The 18,181-nt window shown below is 40.7% G+C and overlaps 1 protein-coding gene across 4 annotated transcripts in view; it reads right to left on the bottom strand.

Moving 5' to 3' along the window:
• Window positions 1-18,181, bottom strand: part of LOC131907386 (protein FRA10AC1 homolog) — a 60,828-nt gene that overhangs the window by 18,036 nt on the left and 24,611 nt on the right. The window contains exons 1-7 of one of the 4 annotated variants that reach the window (XM_059258587.1): window positions 10,724-10,833; window positions 8,270-8,346; window positions 5,683-5,778; window positions 5,516-5,561; window positions 2,746-2,822; window positions 1,454-1,537; window positions 394-478 (exon numbers count right to left, since the gene is read on the bottom strand). In XM_059258587.1, the coding sequence (XP_059114570.1) occupies window positions 394-478; window positions 1,454-1,537; window positions 2,746-2,822; window positions 5,516-5,561; window positions 5,683-5,778; window positions 8,270-8,346 (465 nt within the window). In that variant the 5' untranslated portion in view covers window positions 10,724-10,833. Of the gene's footprint in view, window positions 1-393; window positions 479-1,453; window positions 1,538-2,745; window positions 2,823-5,515; window positions 5,562-5,682; window positions 5,779-8,269; window positions 8,347-9,749; window positions 10,102-10,614; window positions 10,834-18,181 lie in introns of those variants that run through there. The other 3 variants (XM_059258559.1, XM_059258577.1, XM_059258569.1) reach the window with 3 other exon arrangements.

Raw genomic sequence — 18,181 nt, 5'->3', positions numbered from 1 at the left:
ATTTAACAAAGTACATCTGCCACTCCATAACTGGAAATCAATCAAAACCATTAATTTCAAGCATGATCTGTGAAATGAGACACCACTCTGCAGTGCTCAGTCACTCGAGGCTCAAGATGAGAGCCCGGATGGACCAGCTGCTAGCTGTGTGTAAGTTCAGACTTTTTATGGCTGATTTCACAAACACAAAGCACCCCGTCCTTCATAAATTCCATAGACCCTTTGTAAGCCCCATGACCGCAGAAGTTAAGCAGTCAAAATGATATTGCAAAGTGCAAGAAAAAAGATTCAAATCAATGCCATGAAAGAATAATGTGGGTCATGGTGGTTAATAAAAATTAATGCTCTACTTGAACATTTAGAGCTCCAGCTATAAATATTCATAGGGCATACCTTATTTTCTTTGTATCTACTGAGATCGGCGATGCAGTATTCCTTGAATAATTTATCATAGTATTTCTTTGCAAGTCTCTTCTCCCTAAATCCATAAAGAGTATGCATTATACATTTAAAAATTCAACTACAGTTTGCTACTTTGAAGCAGTATCAAATAGGTAACATATAAGATGTAAATATTAATGTTAAAAGAGGCCTAATAAAGACAGATGTGCTGACTATCTGGAGATGAACTGTTAATAGCGGCTCTCTCAGAAACTGATGGACTTAGAGAAATGAGAACTAGAATTACTCTCCATTTATTACCCTTTGTGATGTCTGGACTTTGAAAACCACTTTCATGATTCTTTTTCCCAAAATATTCAAAATATTTTATAAGAAACATACAATAGCTAACTATAAGACAACAAACAATAGCATAATTATGTCTGAAGATGAGGTCAAACAATTAGAAGCTAATTAAAATTGCCTAAGATTAGCCACGGAAGCAAACCAAAATCAAGAGTCCTAAATGTAAGTTGTTCTACCCTTGATTCAACAGCTGTCCTATAAAGAGCTGAATGCCATGGATAAGACAACAGTGACCAGTGCTGGAGGGATGCCTCAGTGATTGAGAACACGTGCTGTCTGTTCTTCAGGAGACCTCAGTTCAGTTCCCAGCACCCATGCTGGGTGGCTCACAACCACCTGTAATTCCAGATCCAGGGAATCAGATGCCCTCTTCTGGCCTCCACAGGTTCCCACACACGTGGCATATACACACACAGATACATACTCACACATGTAAATAAAATAATAACATCTTTAATAAATGATAATAAAAGAGAAAACAGAATAAGAGAGACAAGACTAAAACATCTGTTTCATCAGAGGCTAATGGCTGAAATTTCCAAGCCATCAGACTGGCAAGACGGTTCAACCAGTGCAGTGTCCTGCCACCAAGGCTGATGACCTGAGTTGAACTCTGGGACCCACAGAGAAAGAAGAGAACCAACTCTTTCAAGTTGTCCTTTGACCTCCACCTACACGCAAAATAAATAAACTGTAATAAAGTTACCAAGTCATATCTTCTTCATCCTCCTCGTTCCACAGGAACCTATGGTTTTCTCGTATAACATCCAGGTCTGTCTTATCATTCTCCCTAGAAAATAAAAGTTTTAATTGAGTATAAAACTAAATTAGTCAGATTTAGGTTAAACACTGCTGAAAATTTTGAAAACTTGAATAAAATATAAATAAAAAGTACAGTTCTATTTGGAAATTTTTATTTAAAACAACAATTTCAATATTTTCAGAAGCTATTTTGGGAAAAGTGCAAGAAAGGAGCAAGTTCAGTAGAGAAACAAATTCATTCACTTCTAAGGTGGTATAATTATACAAATGGTGCTATGCTGCCAAAGCAAGGATGAGAAAGCTGAACGGACTCTAAGTGAGAAAATGAGAATGAAAAAAAGTTTCAGAATAGATCCATGTAAGTAACCCTCAATAATATGTAATGTTACATCATTTCAGTAGCTTCCTGGGAAGACCAGTAAAGGAGGAGGAGAAATAAAGATGCTCAGTTTGGAAGCAGAATAAACATTTGAGCAGTATGGGCTCAGTGGAGAGGGGAGATAAAATTGGGATCGCTAAGACAGTGTGCTAAACTCTTTAGGGCCCTACCTACTCAGAAATTAAACAGAGGAAATCCATGCAAGACCAAGAGCTTGAATACAGGAAGAATTTTCATGTTCCAGAGTGAAGTTTCTTGTTTGCCTTACTTTATTAATAATGTTTTTACTTTTTGAGATTATAATTACATCACTTCTATCCTTCCCTTTCCTCCCTCCAGCCCCTTTCACATACCCTCCCCACTGCTCTCATTCAAATTCACGGCCACTTTTTCAATTGTTATGCACGCACACACGTGAATGTATATAATTACTGGTTGCTTCCCTCCTTTGGAAACTTGCATGGCTCCTTCTGGTACCATGAAAGCGAGGCTTAGGAAGAAAGCTTTCAGATCCTTTTCTGGATCATGTGTCCTAAGCATCTGGTGTCTTCAGCAGTAGGGACTTATCTTCAGACAAGAGCAACAGCAATAGCCTACAGTGTTTGGAGAGTCTCTTGGACATTGCCTTATTTTTGCAAAAGCAATCCTGGATACTACAGTTTAAACATGTCATTGTTCCAAAGATCTTCGTCAACAAGACACAGGAGTATTTCTCATACATACTGTTATTTCCTACATCATACCCGGCTCGACAGTGAGGAAGCTACCTGAAGCCTGCTGCCAAGGAAGATGTAACAGAGGTCCTAGAAAACCATCCATACTTGCCGTACATCCCATGTAAACTTCACAATACTTACCCCAGGCGCTTAAAGTCCTCCCTTTTGCCACCATAGTACAAAATATAGTCATTTACAAATTTTGTGTGTCTTTGATACTGAAATGCAAAACATTAAGGATTTTTATAACTATTCAAGAATTGTTCCACTGCAATATATTACTAAATGAAAAGAAAGTAAGGTATGAGTCTACCTAGCATTTTTAAATCAAGACAGACAAGTGTATGGTAGACTTTTACTTTCTGCTTGAAAACATTTCAAGTATGTATTACTTGTAATGTTTGGAATCTTCATGCATACATTATTCTTGTGATAAAAGTGTACAACCATTGGGGGAAGAGGAAGCTTTCTGTTCTGTTTCTAGACTGCACACAACCTCATTCTCTCATCCAGTCTAATAATATTACAAATAAAGAAATTGTGGCTTCTAAATTACAGGGAAAAAGTAGAATTTATCGTCCATTATTATACAATGTAATAATAATTAATGATAAAGTATATAAAATAGGATGTAATGTTCATAAAATTAAGTGCCACCAACATTAAGGTTTCAAAAGCAAACAAGAAATCAGAAGGGCAGACATGGTGGTTGGCACCTGTAATGCTAGCATTCAGGAGGCTGAGGCAGGAGGAGCAGCTGGAGCTCCTGGCCGGCCTGGGCCAGAGTGAGACAGTGTCTCAAGAAGAAAAGAAACAGAATAAATCAATCATGGTCAGTTTTTTTTTAACTTTAATATTCAAAGAATCCACAAAATCATTTTATTTTCCATGCACTATAACAAGATTTATGGACATTTAATGTTTATTTTTAAAACCTTGGCAACACTCTCCACACTCAAGCATGTGCAAGCTGAGCTGTCTCAACTTCTGTGATCACACCCTTAAAGACACAGTGATTTCACTGATCATAATATATTCAATATTCAATCAGAACATGAAATTGAGGGGGGAGAAGCCCAAATATCTCAAGGCCTGGGTTCAAATTCTTCAACTACCACTAAACGGGCATCTGTTAGAGCAGCTAATTTTTTCCATAAGGAGCTAGGTGACCAATTTTGCAGGCTTTGCAATCTCACGTCTCTGCTGTCACTGCTCAGCTCTGCTAGTATAACACAAGGCAGTCAGAGGCTACAGGCAGGGCTGTGGTCAACACAACCTCTCCTGAACAAAACTTGTCAGTGGAGCTTAGCTTCCAAGGCATTCTCCTCCCGATTCCTCACACTAACAACTCCAATTTTGGGCATTATATATAAATACAAATACAAGCTTGTGAAAGGTGGTGACTGACAGGAACACCAGGGATTGTCCTTACGCTGAACTACATTCCCTAAGCTTTTTTTTTGCCTCATCTATCCCACATTTGGAGATGAGGCTAGCAACTTGAAAACACTAATAGGCACAAACTGAAACAATTACAACAACAGCCTGCTCCCCCAACAGCCTGCTCCCCCTAACAGCCTGCTCCCCCTTACCAACAGCCTGATCTCCCTAACAACCTGCTCTCTCCCACCAATAGCCCGATCTCCTTAACAACCTGCCCTCCCTCACCAACAACCTGCCCTCCCTCACCAACAACCTGCCCTCCCTCACCACCAGCCTGATTTTCCTACCAACAGCCTGGCCTCCCTCACCTTTAAAAGGCCAAGAGTCGTTCCAGGAAGATCACTGACTGTTTTGTTTTGAGACAGGATCCCACTATGCAGCCCTGGGTGGCTTGGAGCTTGCTATATAGACCATGCTGGCCTCAAATCCAGAGATTTGCCTGCCTCTGCCTCCTGAATGCTGGGACTGAAGGTGAGCACAATCACACCCAGCAAGACCACTAATTTTTAACATAACTACTCCACTGTAGCTAAACAACCAAGAAAACAAAACAAAACAACATCCACACCAAAAAATAGCACCTACACTTTCATTCTCGCTAGGTGCCCTAACACCTTCAATGAAGGTGTCGGAGACGGTAGACCATATGTTTAAATGTTTATGTGAGAAGACCCATTTGGAAGCGAATCCAAGCTTCCAAAGGGTTAGGAAGTAAGAGATTAAAAAAAAAAAAGACCTAGGACACAACAACTTGAAGGAATGACATGAAAGTGAGTGATGTGACTCTAGTGTGAGGCTTCCTTTCCTCAGTCCTGGCCTGGGAGCAGACGCTCGCACCCTTCAGGTCTTGCCCGGCCCCTCCTGCTCTCCCATGTCCTGGGAGCAGACGCTCGCACCCCGCAGGTCTTGCCCGGCCCCTCCTGCTCTCTCATGTCCTGGGAGCAGTGTGATGGCGGAGCAGACGTGCAGTGAGCCAGTCGGACGGACTCAGACAGTCTCCAGTCATACCTGAGGAGCAGGGTGACAGCAGGCTGGGATGGCACGCAGGCAGTTTAATTTAACACAGAAGTTCTGCAGAAAATTTAAAACAGCCAAGAACCAGGTGAGAAGAGAATAAATTAAAATGGTACTACAGAAGACAAGACCAGAAAAGGGAAATCTGGAAAGCCTGACAAGAACAGGCTGGAACGGCTGTAAGTTCGTGGACTTTTTAAGTCTGTTTATAGAACAAAACTAGTACTTTTCATTATTTTACTCTAAATTCTTCCCATATATTAGCAACAGAGAATTATACCTGAAAATATAAATAGTAAATATCTATAGCAATGATTACTAACCTGTAAATATAAAACTAGTCTATCTGACTTGACAAGATTTTCAATTTTAAAAAATTAAAAAACACAATAGGTTAACAAGCAGACTTTGAAATATTCTATTAGTTATAAAAACAGGACTATAAAAAGGATACAGCATCCATAGCTATGAGATGAAACCTTCTATTTCTTGCTTCTTCCCTGTTAAAAAAAGTTGAAGTAAATTCAAATATCCATACTTCATTAACATAATGAAATCTGCTTGTCCCAAGATTATAAAACAGCTTAAACCAAGGAATGTTCTAACACCAAAACACCACACCTGTCCAGCAGGTCCGCGGCGACTTGCTTATGGACCACCTTTCCATGTTTTTCTTTTTGAAATGGTTTTGTAAGCAGCAACTCATCTTCGACTGTCCTAGTGTGTTAAGAAGAAAAATCATTAAAACAGTTCATTTTTCTTGAAGGATACAGACTAACTTTTCACGTTTATGATTGCTCAGCAAACATTCCACCAGTGACCTGCACCTCAGCTGTGGCATTTTAAGGCAAAAAGGTTCCTATAACCACAACTGAACACTTGGTCCCCAGCTGGCCATGCTATTTTAGCAAGATGGGGCCTTGCTGCAGGAAGTGGATCACTGCAGATGGATTGTGGTTTCATAACCTGGGCTGAGGCTTCATTACTGCTGTTGGCACAACGTGTCCAGCTTCTTCATGCTCCTGTCTCCAGATGTTTCGCCTGACTGTACCCCTTCCTGCTGCCGTCTCCAGGTGTTTCCTGACTGTACCCCTTCCTGCTGCTGTCTCCAGGTGTTTCCTGACTGTACCCCCTCCTGCTGCTGTCTCCAGGTGTTTCCTGACTGTACCCCTTCCTGCTGCTGTCTCCAGGTGTTTCCTGACTGTACCCCTTCCTGCTCCTGTCTCCAGGTGTTTCCTGACTGTACCCCTTCCTGCTCCTGTCTCCAGGTGTTTCCTGACTGTACCCCTTCATGCTGCTGTCTCCAGGTGTTTCCCTCCCTGACTGTACCCCTTCATGCTGCTGTCTCCAGGTGTTTCCTGACTGTACCCCTTCATGCTGCTGTCTCCAGGTGTTTCCCTCCCTGACTCTACCCTTTCTTAAATCCTGAGCCAAAACCAACCTTAGAGTTGCTTCTTCTCAGGCACTGGTTCACAACAAGAAAAGTAACTTAACATATAAGTGCAAAGAATTAAAGACAACTTTAAAAGATTCACTGACATTTTGCACCATAATTCTATTTAATACTTATAAAATGGAAAAGACAAAACAAAATGGCTGCTTCTAAGAAGGTCCTAGTTCAGTTCATGACTCAATCATTTACCACCCTAATCTTATTTATCTGTTAAGTAGTAATAATGAAGATCTAACAATTAAAGAAATATGTAAAAGAAAGGTTGACTATATAGGACACTGACCACAAATGATGAGCCTTATCGATATAAATAAACAGAACCCTAGACCATAAATACCAAACTAAATTTGCTCAAATTCTATTCTTAGGGACTGTACCTGGGACTTCATGTACCCTAGGCAAGCATTCTACCAACTTAATTACATCCTCAGACCAGAAAGTAATTTTTTTTGGTTTTGTTTGTTTGTTTGTTTTTTGTTTTTTGAGACAGGGTCTCTCTGTGTAGCTTTGCGCCTTTCCTGGAACTCACTCTGTAGCTCAGGCTGGCCTCGAACTCACAGAGATCCACCTGCCTCTGCCTCCCAAGTGCTGGGATTAAAGGTGTGTGCCACCACCGCCTGGCTTTTTTTTTTTTTAAATATTATATGTGTATAGTTTTATTTGTTTGTTTGTTTATCTATTATGTATACAGTGCTCTATCTGCATGTATACCCGCAGACCAGAAGAGGGCAACAGATCTCATTACATATGGTTGTGAGCCACCATGTGGTTGCTGGGAATTGAACTCAGGACCTCTGGAATAACAAGCAGTGCTCTTAACCACTGAGCCATCTCTCCAGTCCGAAAGTAATGTTTCTTAATGAAAATCTAGAGAACTTACATTGTTATAATATTTTATAATTACTATTGTTCTTTTTGTTATTCATGAAGACTGATGATCTCATAAAAGGCTCAGTCCTAGTTAGCAAACCTGACATATTAGTCTTACTGTGGAATAATAAACCAATTTCTCTGAGTTCCATCTGATGTCAATACATAGGGAGTTTCTAAGCACTGAAAGCTAAGAACAATGCCTCTAAACACAGCATCTTAGTGAGGGTGTAGCCTTCAGCTGGACATGGCAACTCATACCTGGACTCCCAGCACTTAAGAAGCTAAGACAAGATTGTGAGTTAGGACAGACTGGGCCATACAGGGAATTCCAGGCCAGCTTCAACTACATAATAAAACCCTGTCTCAGAAAATAGAAAAGACAACAAAATTGTATTGTCCTCCTTGTGACACCCAGGCTTTTGTGCTAGAGGATCTTGGTCCCCCAACTCAAAAAAACTTCCCATGAGTTCCCTCCACTGACCTGCTCATTCAAGTAAACATCACAAGTGTTCTGAATTACAATTCATCCTCCACATGGACCTCACTTGAAAAGCAAGCACTAGCAACTAAACCCCCTTTGAGCTGTGACATTTGCAGACACACAGGTCTTAACAAATGAAAACGAAACAAAACAAAACACAAGCAATAAAGAAATCTTTCCTTTTCCCACCATCCCTTTCAATAAACCCCTTCCCAACAAAACTTCATTTTTCCCACAACTATCTCCAAATTTAAATCCATTTATTAGTGTAATGAATAAAACCTCACTTGCTACAGCAGTTGTTTCCATATGCAAACTCAATCCCAAACCTTTCAATATTATTTACTTATACCTCATGTTAATCTAGAAATAATGTGAACTACAGACCAATAAAGACTTACTTCTTCTTCTTCTTGCTGGATTCTCCACCTTGCTCATCATCACTAAAATCAGAGTCATAACCTCCATGCCCATGCATCTGCAAAAGAGAACGAATTCAGCTGTGTAAACCTTGAGCTGCCAAATATTCAGGAAACACAAGCGTGAAAACTAAGTGATCTCAAAGAGCACAAGGTTTATAAGACAAGGCAGGAAGATCACGGTCTATGGGCTATACAGCCATCTAAAACTTTCGTTCCCTTTGAAATAATGGACTGATAGTTTAGAAGTGCACCAATGTTTTCTACCTTTAATTGCTGTTAAAGAAGTTAATCATTGGCCTTTTTTCCAGTGAAACCTAAGCCTGGATGCTGCAAAGTGGCTGTATGCAAGGGGCAGTAATGCATCACTTTCACTTGACTCATAATAGTTACTGTGTAGTACGTTAACTCCTAAAGATGTTTCAGCCATTGACAGACCACTGAAAATATTTATAAAGGTGAGAAATTATTGCCCAGTACTTCAACTACACATTTTATATGTGTAGATATGCCTAATGTGCAAATACCATTATATTACAACTATCTAAGTAATAATTACAATAACATGATGTATAGGTTTACAGGCTAGAGAGATAGTTTTCAGGCCGTCTGTGGTGTGGGTGATTGCTGTACCACTGAGTAAATATACCCTGTGATGGTTGAACAATGAAGAAATTGCCAGAAGATGTATTTCTAAAGTGTCTCTCTTATTAAGCAATGAACTGAACTATATAATCACTTTGTCATAGACACTGTGCTAAGTACTTTACAAATAATGCTTTTGACTTTTCAAATTAAAAACAAGTACTTATATTTTAGGAATGAGAAGAGTCAAGGGTAAAATCAATTTTACAAAGCAAAAAGCTAAACTGATCTGCTTGATTCTTAAGGCCCCAGTTTCAATCGTTTCTTGGGAACATGACTAGGCACAACTTACCAGAATTAGTGTTTGTAAACAGTACACTGTCAACTGGTTAAAAATCTTCCCTTAATTTTTTAAACATGAGTTTTGTTTTGTTTGAAGTTTCCTCAAAATAAATCACCTTACCCCTTGGCTTGGTCAGGTTTATTGTTTATTTTTAGACTGACATTCTTGGAGTTGCTGAAAAGCCTCAGCTGTCACTCAGTTTGAAAAGACATCTGATTCCTGCATTACACAGAACCTGGAACACGCATGAGCAGCGGTACAGATGGGTTTATTTCACTATTGTATGTCATCAATATTCAATTCCTGAGGCTGAAAGGAGCCAGGCCAGGTCAGGTGACAGTATTTTTGGTTTAGTATTTGTGTCAGCAAGTGCACAGAACTTGGGGCACACATTATTAGCATCACAGCTGAAAGGAACCAGTCTAGGTACAGTGGCATTAACTTTAGCATTTGTACAGGCCAGTACAGCTAGGACAATGCTTCTATTCTCGACTACCTTCCTTATGTCACTCCATCTCTTGGGGCATTATTCACCTGTTAAAGAGGTAGCTATGTCAAATCGTTGAGTTCTAGGAGTCTCTGTAATTCCATTTTCAAACTTAGGGGTGTGTGTGTTTTTATCTCTCTTCCCTATCCCACCAACTGCTAAAGAGAAGACCACAGCCAAGCTTGGAGACACAGGTTTGCAGACCACGGTTTCCCACCTTCCCTGGCTGACATCTATCACTGCCCTATACCTCGAGACTTCACAACTTTTAGCAGGCCAACATCTTATCACTGCTGTTCAAATTAAACTACACTCTGATCCTACAACCTCACTTTCTTCTTACTTTGATGATGGGAAACCATACTGTGGAGCCTGGGACTTTAGCAGAATTCAAAGTCTGGCACAGATGCTTTTCATTTATCTTTCTTTCTTTTTTTTCTCATTCTTTTTCTTTTTTCTTTTTTCTTTTTTAAGTGTTCCTTGATCTCTCTGGGCCTCAGCTTCCCCACTTACGTAAAGGTTAATAGGAGGCCAGACCTCCCAGGAGTAAATGAGCCACCAAGCTTAAAGGGTTTGGGACAGTATCTGGTACAGTAAACCCTGTAAATATGAACTAGTAGTTCATCTCGACCCCTCATCCCCGACATCACTTCCCTGCTCCGACTCCCCCATTTATTTTTCCTCTGGCAGCTTCCCCAATCCCATAAGCTACCTTAACTCAGTAGCTTCACTAAAAAGCTCTCACTCAAATCATGCTATCAACCGACTGGAGTTAAGAAAATATCGAGAGAACGGGGTGCATCTGCTGCCCCCAGAATCTGTCAAAATAAAAACTACAACCAACCACTATGAGGGATCAGTTTCAAAGTCCTCTCCAACACCAGATACGCCCACGGCCCTCCTTACACACACCCCTTCCCTTCCGCTCCTCTCTGCCTGCCAAGTTCGCCCCAAGAGTCGCGGCAGCTGCAACGACGACCCACGGCCTCAGCGAGCCGCTGCAGGTCTGCGCCGGTCCTACCGAGCCGCACAGCGCCGCCGCCCGCGCACCGCCACCGCCCGCCGCACGCCTGTCCCTACGGGTACCGCCTGGGAGCAGCTTCCGGCCGGCTCCGAGGCGTGTCACATCTACAAGGCACCGATCGCTAGCGCTCCGACCTGGTGTTGCAGCCAGAAAAGCTCGGGGGGAAAACAAGGACGGCGGAAGAAAAAGCCCGGAAGAGGAAGCGGAGGCTGCCTGATTTGGTCCCCCGTTTTCCCCCTTGGCCACCTCCCTTTCCCTCTGGGGAATCCAGCATGTAGTACAATGTGGCACTGCCCGCAGCCCAGCCCACGTTCTTCATTGGAAAATATATCTTGCTATAGAAAAAGCCCTGCCTGTCGCCTGCGGTCCTCTCTCTAGTAACCTTAGTAACGCCTCCACGGAGCATCCTCGCCCAGCAAGCGGCTCAGCCTCAGATCTGCCTTATTACCCTCCTCTTCCCCCAGGAAAACAGTGCTCATAATTAGAACAAAAATAGCTTCTCCGCGTTCCGCCACCCACACAATGGATACTGTTCCAAATGCAGTGCTGGAGGCTGAAGAAATCGAATTGGCGAGGAAAGAAAGAAAGGAGGAATGGGAAAGATTTCACAGGGTGGCGGATTCTCGGCCAATAAGCGACCTGGCACGTGCGAAAGGGCATCCAAAATAGATTTTTTTTTTTAAAAAAGGCAAAATTAAATTATTTTAAGCCCCACTAGTTATTCCTGCATTTTGCTTGTCCTACACCGTGACGTCCCACTCCCCTTTCCACTGGGTTCAGATCTTGTCTCCCTCCAGGAGCAGCAATTATTCATCTCATCCTTCGCACCCAACATCGTGTCTTTGAAATCACAGGAGCTACTAAAACATTCGTTGAATAGGACTGACATGCCTCTGGCTTTCACAGCAGGCCCATTTTAAGAAAAAGTCTGGTACTTAATACACATTAATTTTTACATCTTTAATCCTAAACAGTAGATAACAATATCCCTGTCAGTCAGTACCAGACTTCTTTTCATTCCTGGCAGTAAATTGTAGATACATCCTGATTTACCCAGAGCAGTGAATGTGATCTTGTTAGTTCCATGATTACAAATTCATGTATTTCAAGATGCATTTGAACTATACTGCGACAAAAATATTTCCTTAAGAAACTAAAGACAACAGGAAGCCTCATACTTCACTATTATAATACATTGAATTATTTTGTGAAGCAGCTATTTTTGATAAATATCTAAAAACCAAATATTTTCTTCTTTTATTTATTACTAATAAAGTCAAGAACATCTATACCTTATATCCAACTCCTTTATACAATATTCGACATATATTAGCATTTTTATTTCTTTTTTAGCATCTTTTATTTGTTACTTAATTTTGCTTTTCTAACAACTCTGTGCCACTGTTGTAGACCCCCTTTAAATTTTTAATTTTTTGTGTGTGTGTGTGTGTGTGTGTGTGTGTGTGTCTGATTCTCTATATTACATTACATGTGGAGAACAGAACTCTGTGTGGGAAGCCCTGGAACAGTAGTTCAGAGTGGTGTGAGCCAACTATTGTGGGTACTGGGAACCAAACTCTGGTCCTCTGAAAGAGCAGCAAGCCTTTCAACAGATTTGCCAAATGTGGTGGTTTTGAATGAGAATAGAGACTCATACATGTGAACGCTTGCTCCCCATTTATTGAAATGTTTGGGAAGGATTACGAGGCGTGGCCTTGATGGAGTAGCTGTGGACTTGTTGGAGGATGTGTGTCACTACAGTGGGCTTTGAGGTTTCAAAAGTCCAGAGGCCCACTATCTATCTATCTATCTATCTATCTATCTATCTATCTATCTATCTATCTATCTATCTATCCATCCTATCTATCTATCTATCTATCTATCTATCTATCTATCTATCTATCTATCTATCTATCTATCTATCTATGTAATCTCTGTCTAGCCTCTACCTGCAGCCTGTAACTTGTGGATCCATTGTGAGCTCTCAGCTACTGGTCCAGAACCATGCCTGTCTGCCACCAAGTTCCCCGCCATGATGGTCATGAGTTCCCCCTCTGAAACTGTAAGCAAGCCCCCAGTTAAATGCTTTCTTTTATAAGTTGCCTTGCTCATGGTGTCTCTTTGCAGCATAGAATGTAAGACACCATCTCTCCAACACATGCTTTGTTTACATGTGAGGGAAAGAAGCACAGATCCGACTCTGCAAGTTGATAAAGGTTTGGAGCTGGGCAGCCCTTTCCTTCCTACACAGTTTAGCTCCTATCCCTCAGCTCATGATTCTGTGGGAAGCAGCTTCTGATTTGATATGTGTTTCTAGTTCCCATTCAATCAAAGGTTTCCTTTTTTTGCTTTGAGGTCAGCAGGTACTGGAGACATTAAATACAAAATATATGCTATAGATAGATCACATAATCTGAATTTGAAACAACACAGGACATAAAACCTACCTGATGGAAAATGTCAAGTAAGCTATTACAATTCAATATTAAATGATTACAAGCACCCATTAAGTACTTGCTCTGGGCGGGGCAGTTGTTGTGAATACAGACATGTAAAAACCTTTATCTCAAAGTCTGGCTAGCTAGAAAGACAGAGCATATAAAATAATAAAATTAATGTATTTGATCATATACCGTAAGTATATGGTATATGAAAACATATGGGTCCCAGGCTTTAGGCTGTGTTATTGATGTTTACAAAAATGTAAATGTGCGCTGATGTTATGTAACCTAAAGTAACAAAATGCTATGGCAGATATGAGATAATGGTGAGAGAAGATGTGTGATGGTGGTGGTGGTGAAATATCAAGTTATGTTTTTAATACCAGCCATGAATGCAGAATTTTTAAAAAGGAGTAGTGAAGGACAGTGCTGCCCAGCTCCAAATCTTTATCAACTTCCAGAGTCAGATCTGTGCTTCTTTCTCCTATGCATAAAACAAAGCATGTGTTGGAGAGATGGTGTCTTACATTCTATTGCTGTGAAGAGACACCATGAGCAAAGAAAGAGAGAACTTGAGGGCAGATTTGGAATGTTCGTGAATGCTAGGCTTTGGCATTTGGTTAGTGCTAAAGGAGAGTATAAAATACAGGGTGGTATTTTAGCTGGGCAAGGATGTGAAAATCAGTTTAGATGTATTTAAAGGGTCCGGCGTCATTCCTGGCTCATAGTAAGGGTTAATAAGTGTTTGCTATTGTTTTGAAAAGGAGACACTATGTGTAGTGTTTTAATAATATATTATCTCTTTAACAGAATGCAGAAAAACAGGAAGCGGCTGGGGGGGGACAGTGAGGAGTTCGTCAGAACAGATGGCAGGCAGTGTTGGGAACTGAGAGAAATAATTTAGTAGTTGAAGGATTAATGGTGGAAGTTGTGGCCAGTTGAGCACACATGATGATGGATAGAGGAACAAAAGATGTATCTAAAGCTGAGAAGATTGAAGGGTTGTAAGCATTCTAATGGAGCCTAGGAGAGTTACTTTAAAAAACCAACCAAACAAACAAACAAACAAACAAAAAAACACTTCCTTGATGAAAAAATGAATTTGCTTCAGGGGAATTTGAAATGCTAGCAAAGCACACAAAAAATGACAAAATACATATTCTGTGAAAAATTTTGACATTTTCATACTTTTGTTTAGGCATTCTCTATCTCTTTATTCTTTTCTAAAGATTTTTAACTCATTTTTATTTTATGCGTATGATGGTTTTGCCTCTATGTATGTACATCATATGCATGCAGTTCCCAGAGAGGCCAGAAGATGGCATCAGAACACTCGGCACTGGAGTTGCAGACAGTTAAGATCTGCCATATGCGTACTGGGAACCAAACCCAGATGCACTGCAAGAGCACTATATGCTCTTCACCACAGAACCATCTCTCCAGCCTGTCTTCTTGTAGAGCCCTTGTCCTCTCCATCTCTCTCCTGTGAGCATAATATCATGACTGTCTTCCCCTGTCAAAAGCTTCTCTGACTTCACAGTCAACTAGAATTTCCCTGGAGTCATGTTCCTGCCACTCACAAGCTAGGCAACTCTGGCAAATTATTTCACTCTCTAAGTCTTAATTTCCTTACCAATAAAATGGGATGATATGAATAACTGTATTACAAGGATTGATGGAGTTTAAAATGAAGTGATTCAGATGAAATGATGCCTTGACAATAGTGACTATAATAAGTTCTCCCTGAGAAAAGAATCCAAATACCAACAGAGAATAAGTTTAACTATTAACTGCTTCTCAAGTATGGCCCAGAAATAGATGAATACATACACAGTCCTGTGGTTAACAGCAGAGGATTCAGTATGGTCTCTTTAATAAATACTTCTGGGTCAACTGAATAAAATAATATTGTGTGAGACTTCTTTTCTGGGGAAACATAGTACTCACCCCTGCTACTCATTCCAGATAGGGAACCAATGACAGATCAAAATAACAATACCACCAAAGTCCAACTCAGTGATCCAGTGAGTTTGCAGAGTTACTTAGAGGAGATGGGTGAGGGGTTACTTGCAGGAGCATAGACAACCCAAAGACAGCTGCATCATTAAAAGCTCGCCCTAGCATGGGTGATGACTCCCGAAAGCAAGAATCCTGGAGCTCTCTGCACAACTTACAGGCAGATCAGGAGGTCAGCATCTCCTCCGCTCGGCAGTATATAGCCTCGAGGAGAGAGAGGCCTTGTGAACCTGGTAAGTTTCAGGTACTTCTTGAGACTTGGGAGTTGTTTACTGCCTGAGCCTTAATGAGCCTTCCTTCAGAACTTACAGAGACTTGAGTTCCCTCCAGGGTGGAACATTTCAATTTGGAAGAAATTGGGGCTGGAGAGATGGCTCAGTGGTTGAGACTGCATGGTGTTTTTACAATGGACCTGAGTTCAGTTCCCAGCACCCACATCAGGCAACTACCAACCGTCTGTGACTACAGCTCCAAGGGATTCAGTGTCCCCTTCTGGCTTCTCCAACACCTGGACACACACACACACACACACACACACACACACACACACACACGAAAAAAATCTTTAAAAATAAAAATAAATCATTCAATTTGGAAGAAATTGCTGAACAACATATGGTTTAAAAAGTTAAGCTTGATTCCTACCTTACACCATACACAAGTCAGTTCTAAATAAAACAGGAAAACATCTTCATGGTATTTTTAAATATTTTTCTTAGAGCCAGAAGACTTTCTTAAATAGAATGCACAAGGAATTAACCATAAGGAAATAAGTTAAGACTTCTGTTCACTTAAAAGATTTTTATTAAGAAAATAAAAAGTTAAGTTGCAGGTAGGGAGAAAAAGTCTGATATATACATTCACATATGTATTCACAAATACATGCATACACACATATATATGAGCATGTATACATAGACAATCAATCATAGAACCCAGGTTTGGTTCCCAGCACTCACATGTCAGCTCACAATCATCTGTAACTCCAGTTCCAGGGGACCTAATGCCCTCTTCTGCCCCCGCAGGCACTTCACATATATGATATACACACATACATGCAGGTAAAACACTCATGCAGATAAAAATAAAAACAAATAACTTGCTTTTAAAGGCACTGAAAAGTGTATTACGTTAAAAGTAGAAGCCCTGTAAGGAAAAAAAAAAACAATAGCAAAAGACTTGAAGGAATCATTCACAGAAGACAACAAATGCCAATACAGATATAGCAAAGCACTCATATTTACTGTTACTGGACAAATGCAGATTACGAACACAGAACACATGATGCACATGTTGGTTAGCTATATCTAGTCCTTCCACAATGTAAATATATTTCAAAGCAATATGCTATGCAGGTAAGTAGATAAAATTTTATTCAGTAATTTGAAAAAAAGCAAAAGAATGTACAGTCTTGCTGTAAGTCATTGATGAGGTCTAAAGAACAAGACCAGAAAGGGAGGAAGACATGGGGTGAGTGCCCTGAGAATGGGAATGGTCTATTCTTGTTTATGATTGAGTGGCTCTTTTACAAATATGATTTATGTACTTCCATGTATATGTGCTGTAACCAGTGAAAAGTTTATATTAAAATACATGTTTATAATATCTATGATAGATTTATCTGTATGTCTATAACTGTCTATGGCTCTTAACAACTTTAACTGTAAATGAAAATCTTGTCAAAGCAATTTCAAGCATGAATAAACAGATCGGAGAATAGGTAGGTAGAATTTAGCGTGTCTTCAGAAATCATATCACACAAATGCTCACATAATCAAAACCAAACATCCTGTAGGCACCAAGACAGAGCAAGGGAGAGCTCTGTGAATGCTGAGAAAACACAGCCAGTACCCAGAAGACCTTGAACTTGGCAGAGTTGGCTTGCACTTCACAAGCCCAGATCTTGACGGTATCTAGGGAACCTCCACAGTAAAGCTCCGCCCTTGGAAGGAGAGATTGGGTGCAACCATATCCTTTGCCAGCTGGCCAAAGGTCATGCCCTCGCTTGTGTAAAAGCCTGGAGGAAGCTGCCGTTCAGGCTGGGGTGAGTAAATACTTGGATTTGAATGGGCACTGGGAAACGATGCAGAGACAGCAGTACACCAACTACCTAAATGAACTGATTGTAGTTTTTAGGTCTGTTCCCAGGAGACGACGGAAGAGACGGGCTGTCTGTAAAACCCTTCTGTGAGGCAGCAGTGGTTGAGGGACCTGTGATCAAGAGATAGGAAGCTACTTAGTATACAGATGAGGCAGAAGGCAGAGCTCAGGGAAAATAAATGTCCTTGGAAAATTGATGTGCTGAGTTTTTGTCATATGATATCTAAGGCTATCAAGGTTTTAAGCCTCACCAGGAACTGCTCTGGGGAAAGGCTAATGGGAATGAAGGGGGCTGTGTGCTGGGTCCCTGGACCTTTCTTCAAAGGCTGACTAGGCTTGGTGCTGTGGTCATGGGTCTCCTATAAGTAGAGCACAGTAACAGGCTATATAGTACCCTATGGTGAGCAAGAACAGGAACGGACCCAGGAAGCTATGGAGATGCCAGAAAGGAGCCTATCCTGAGAAGGGAAACCAGAAACACCTCAGAGATCAAGGACTTCTGAGATCAAAGACTTCGTGTTAGAAATGCTTAAACTACAGGAATTAAGTCTATGCCCCAAGATAAGTTAGCTTTGTGTCCTGAAGAAAAGGAGTATGGGAATATTTCCTCAGGCCTCTCATACTCACAAATGACTCCCAGTAGCCTCTCTTGGTATATAGGAGATAGCAAGCATTGAGTAGCATGTGTCTTCACAATTTATAAGCTCTAAGTTGGTCATGAGGCAGGTGCACTTGCACAAATAAATTAGATGTACAGGTAAGTGTTTAAGGGCACAGAAGACCTTAAGTTAATGACATCAAGTTATGAGACCAGTCAGCATAAACTGGATGCAATTTCTCCCAAATGATGTCTTGACTAACAAAGTCTCTGAAAGATAGTTTCTATTTCCTCACTCTG

Source organism: Peromyscus eremicus, chromosome 1 (assembly GCF_949786415.1).
Source record: "Peromyscus eremicus chromosome 1, PerEre_H2_v1, whole genome shotgun sequence".
In the NCBI taxonomy this organism is placed as follows: domain Eukaryota; kingdom Metazoa; phylum Chordata; class Mammalia; order Rodentia; family Cricetidae; genus Peromyscus; species Peromyscus eremicus.
This window is presented reverse-complemented; position numbering and strand designations above follow the sequence as displayed.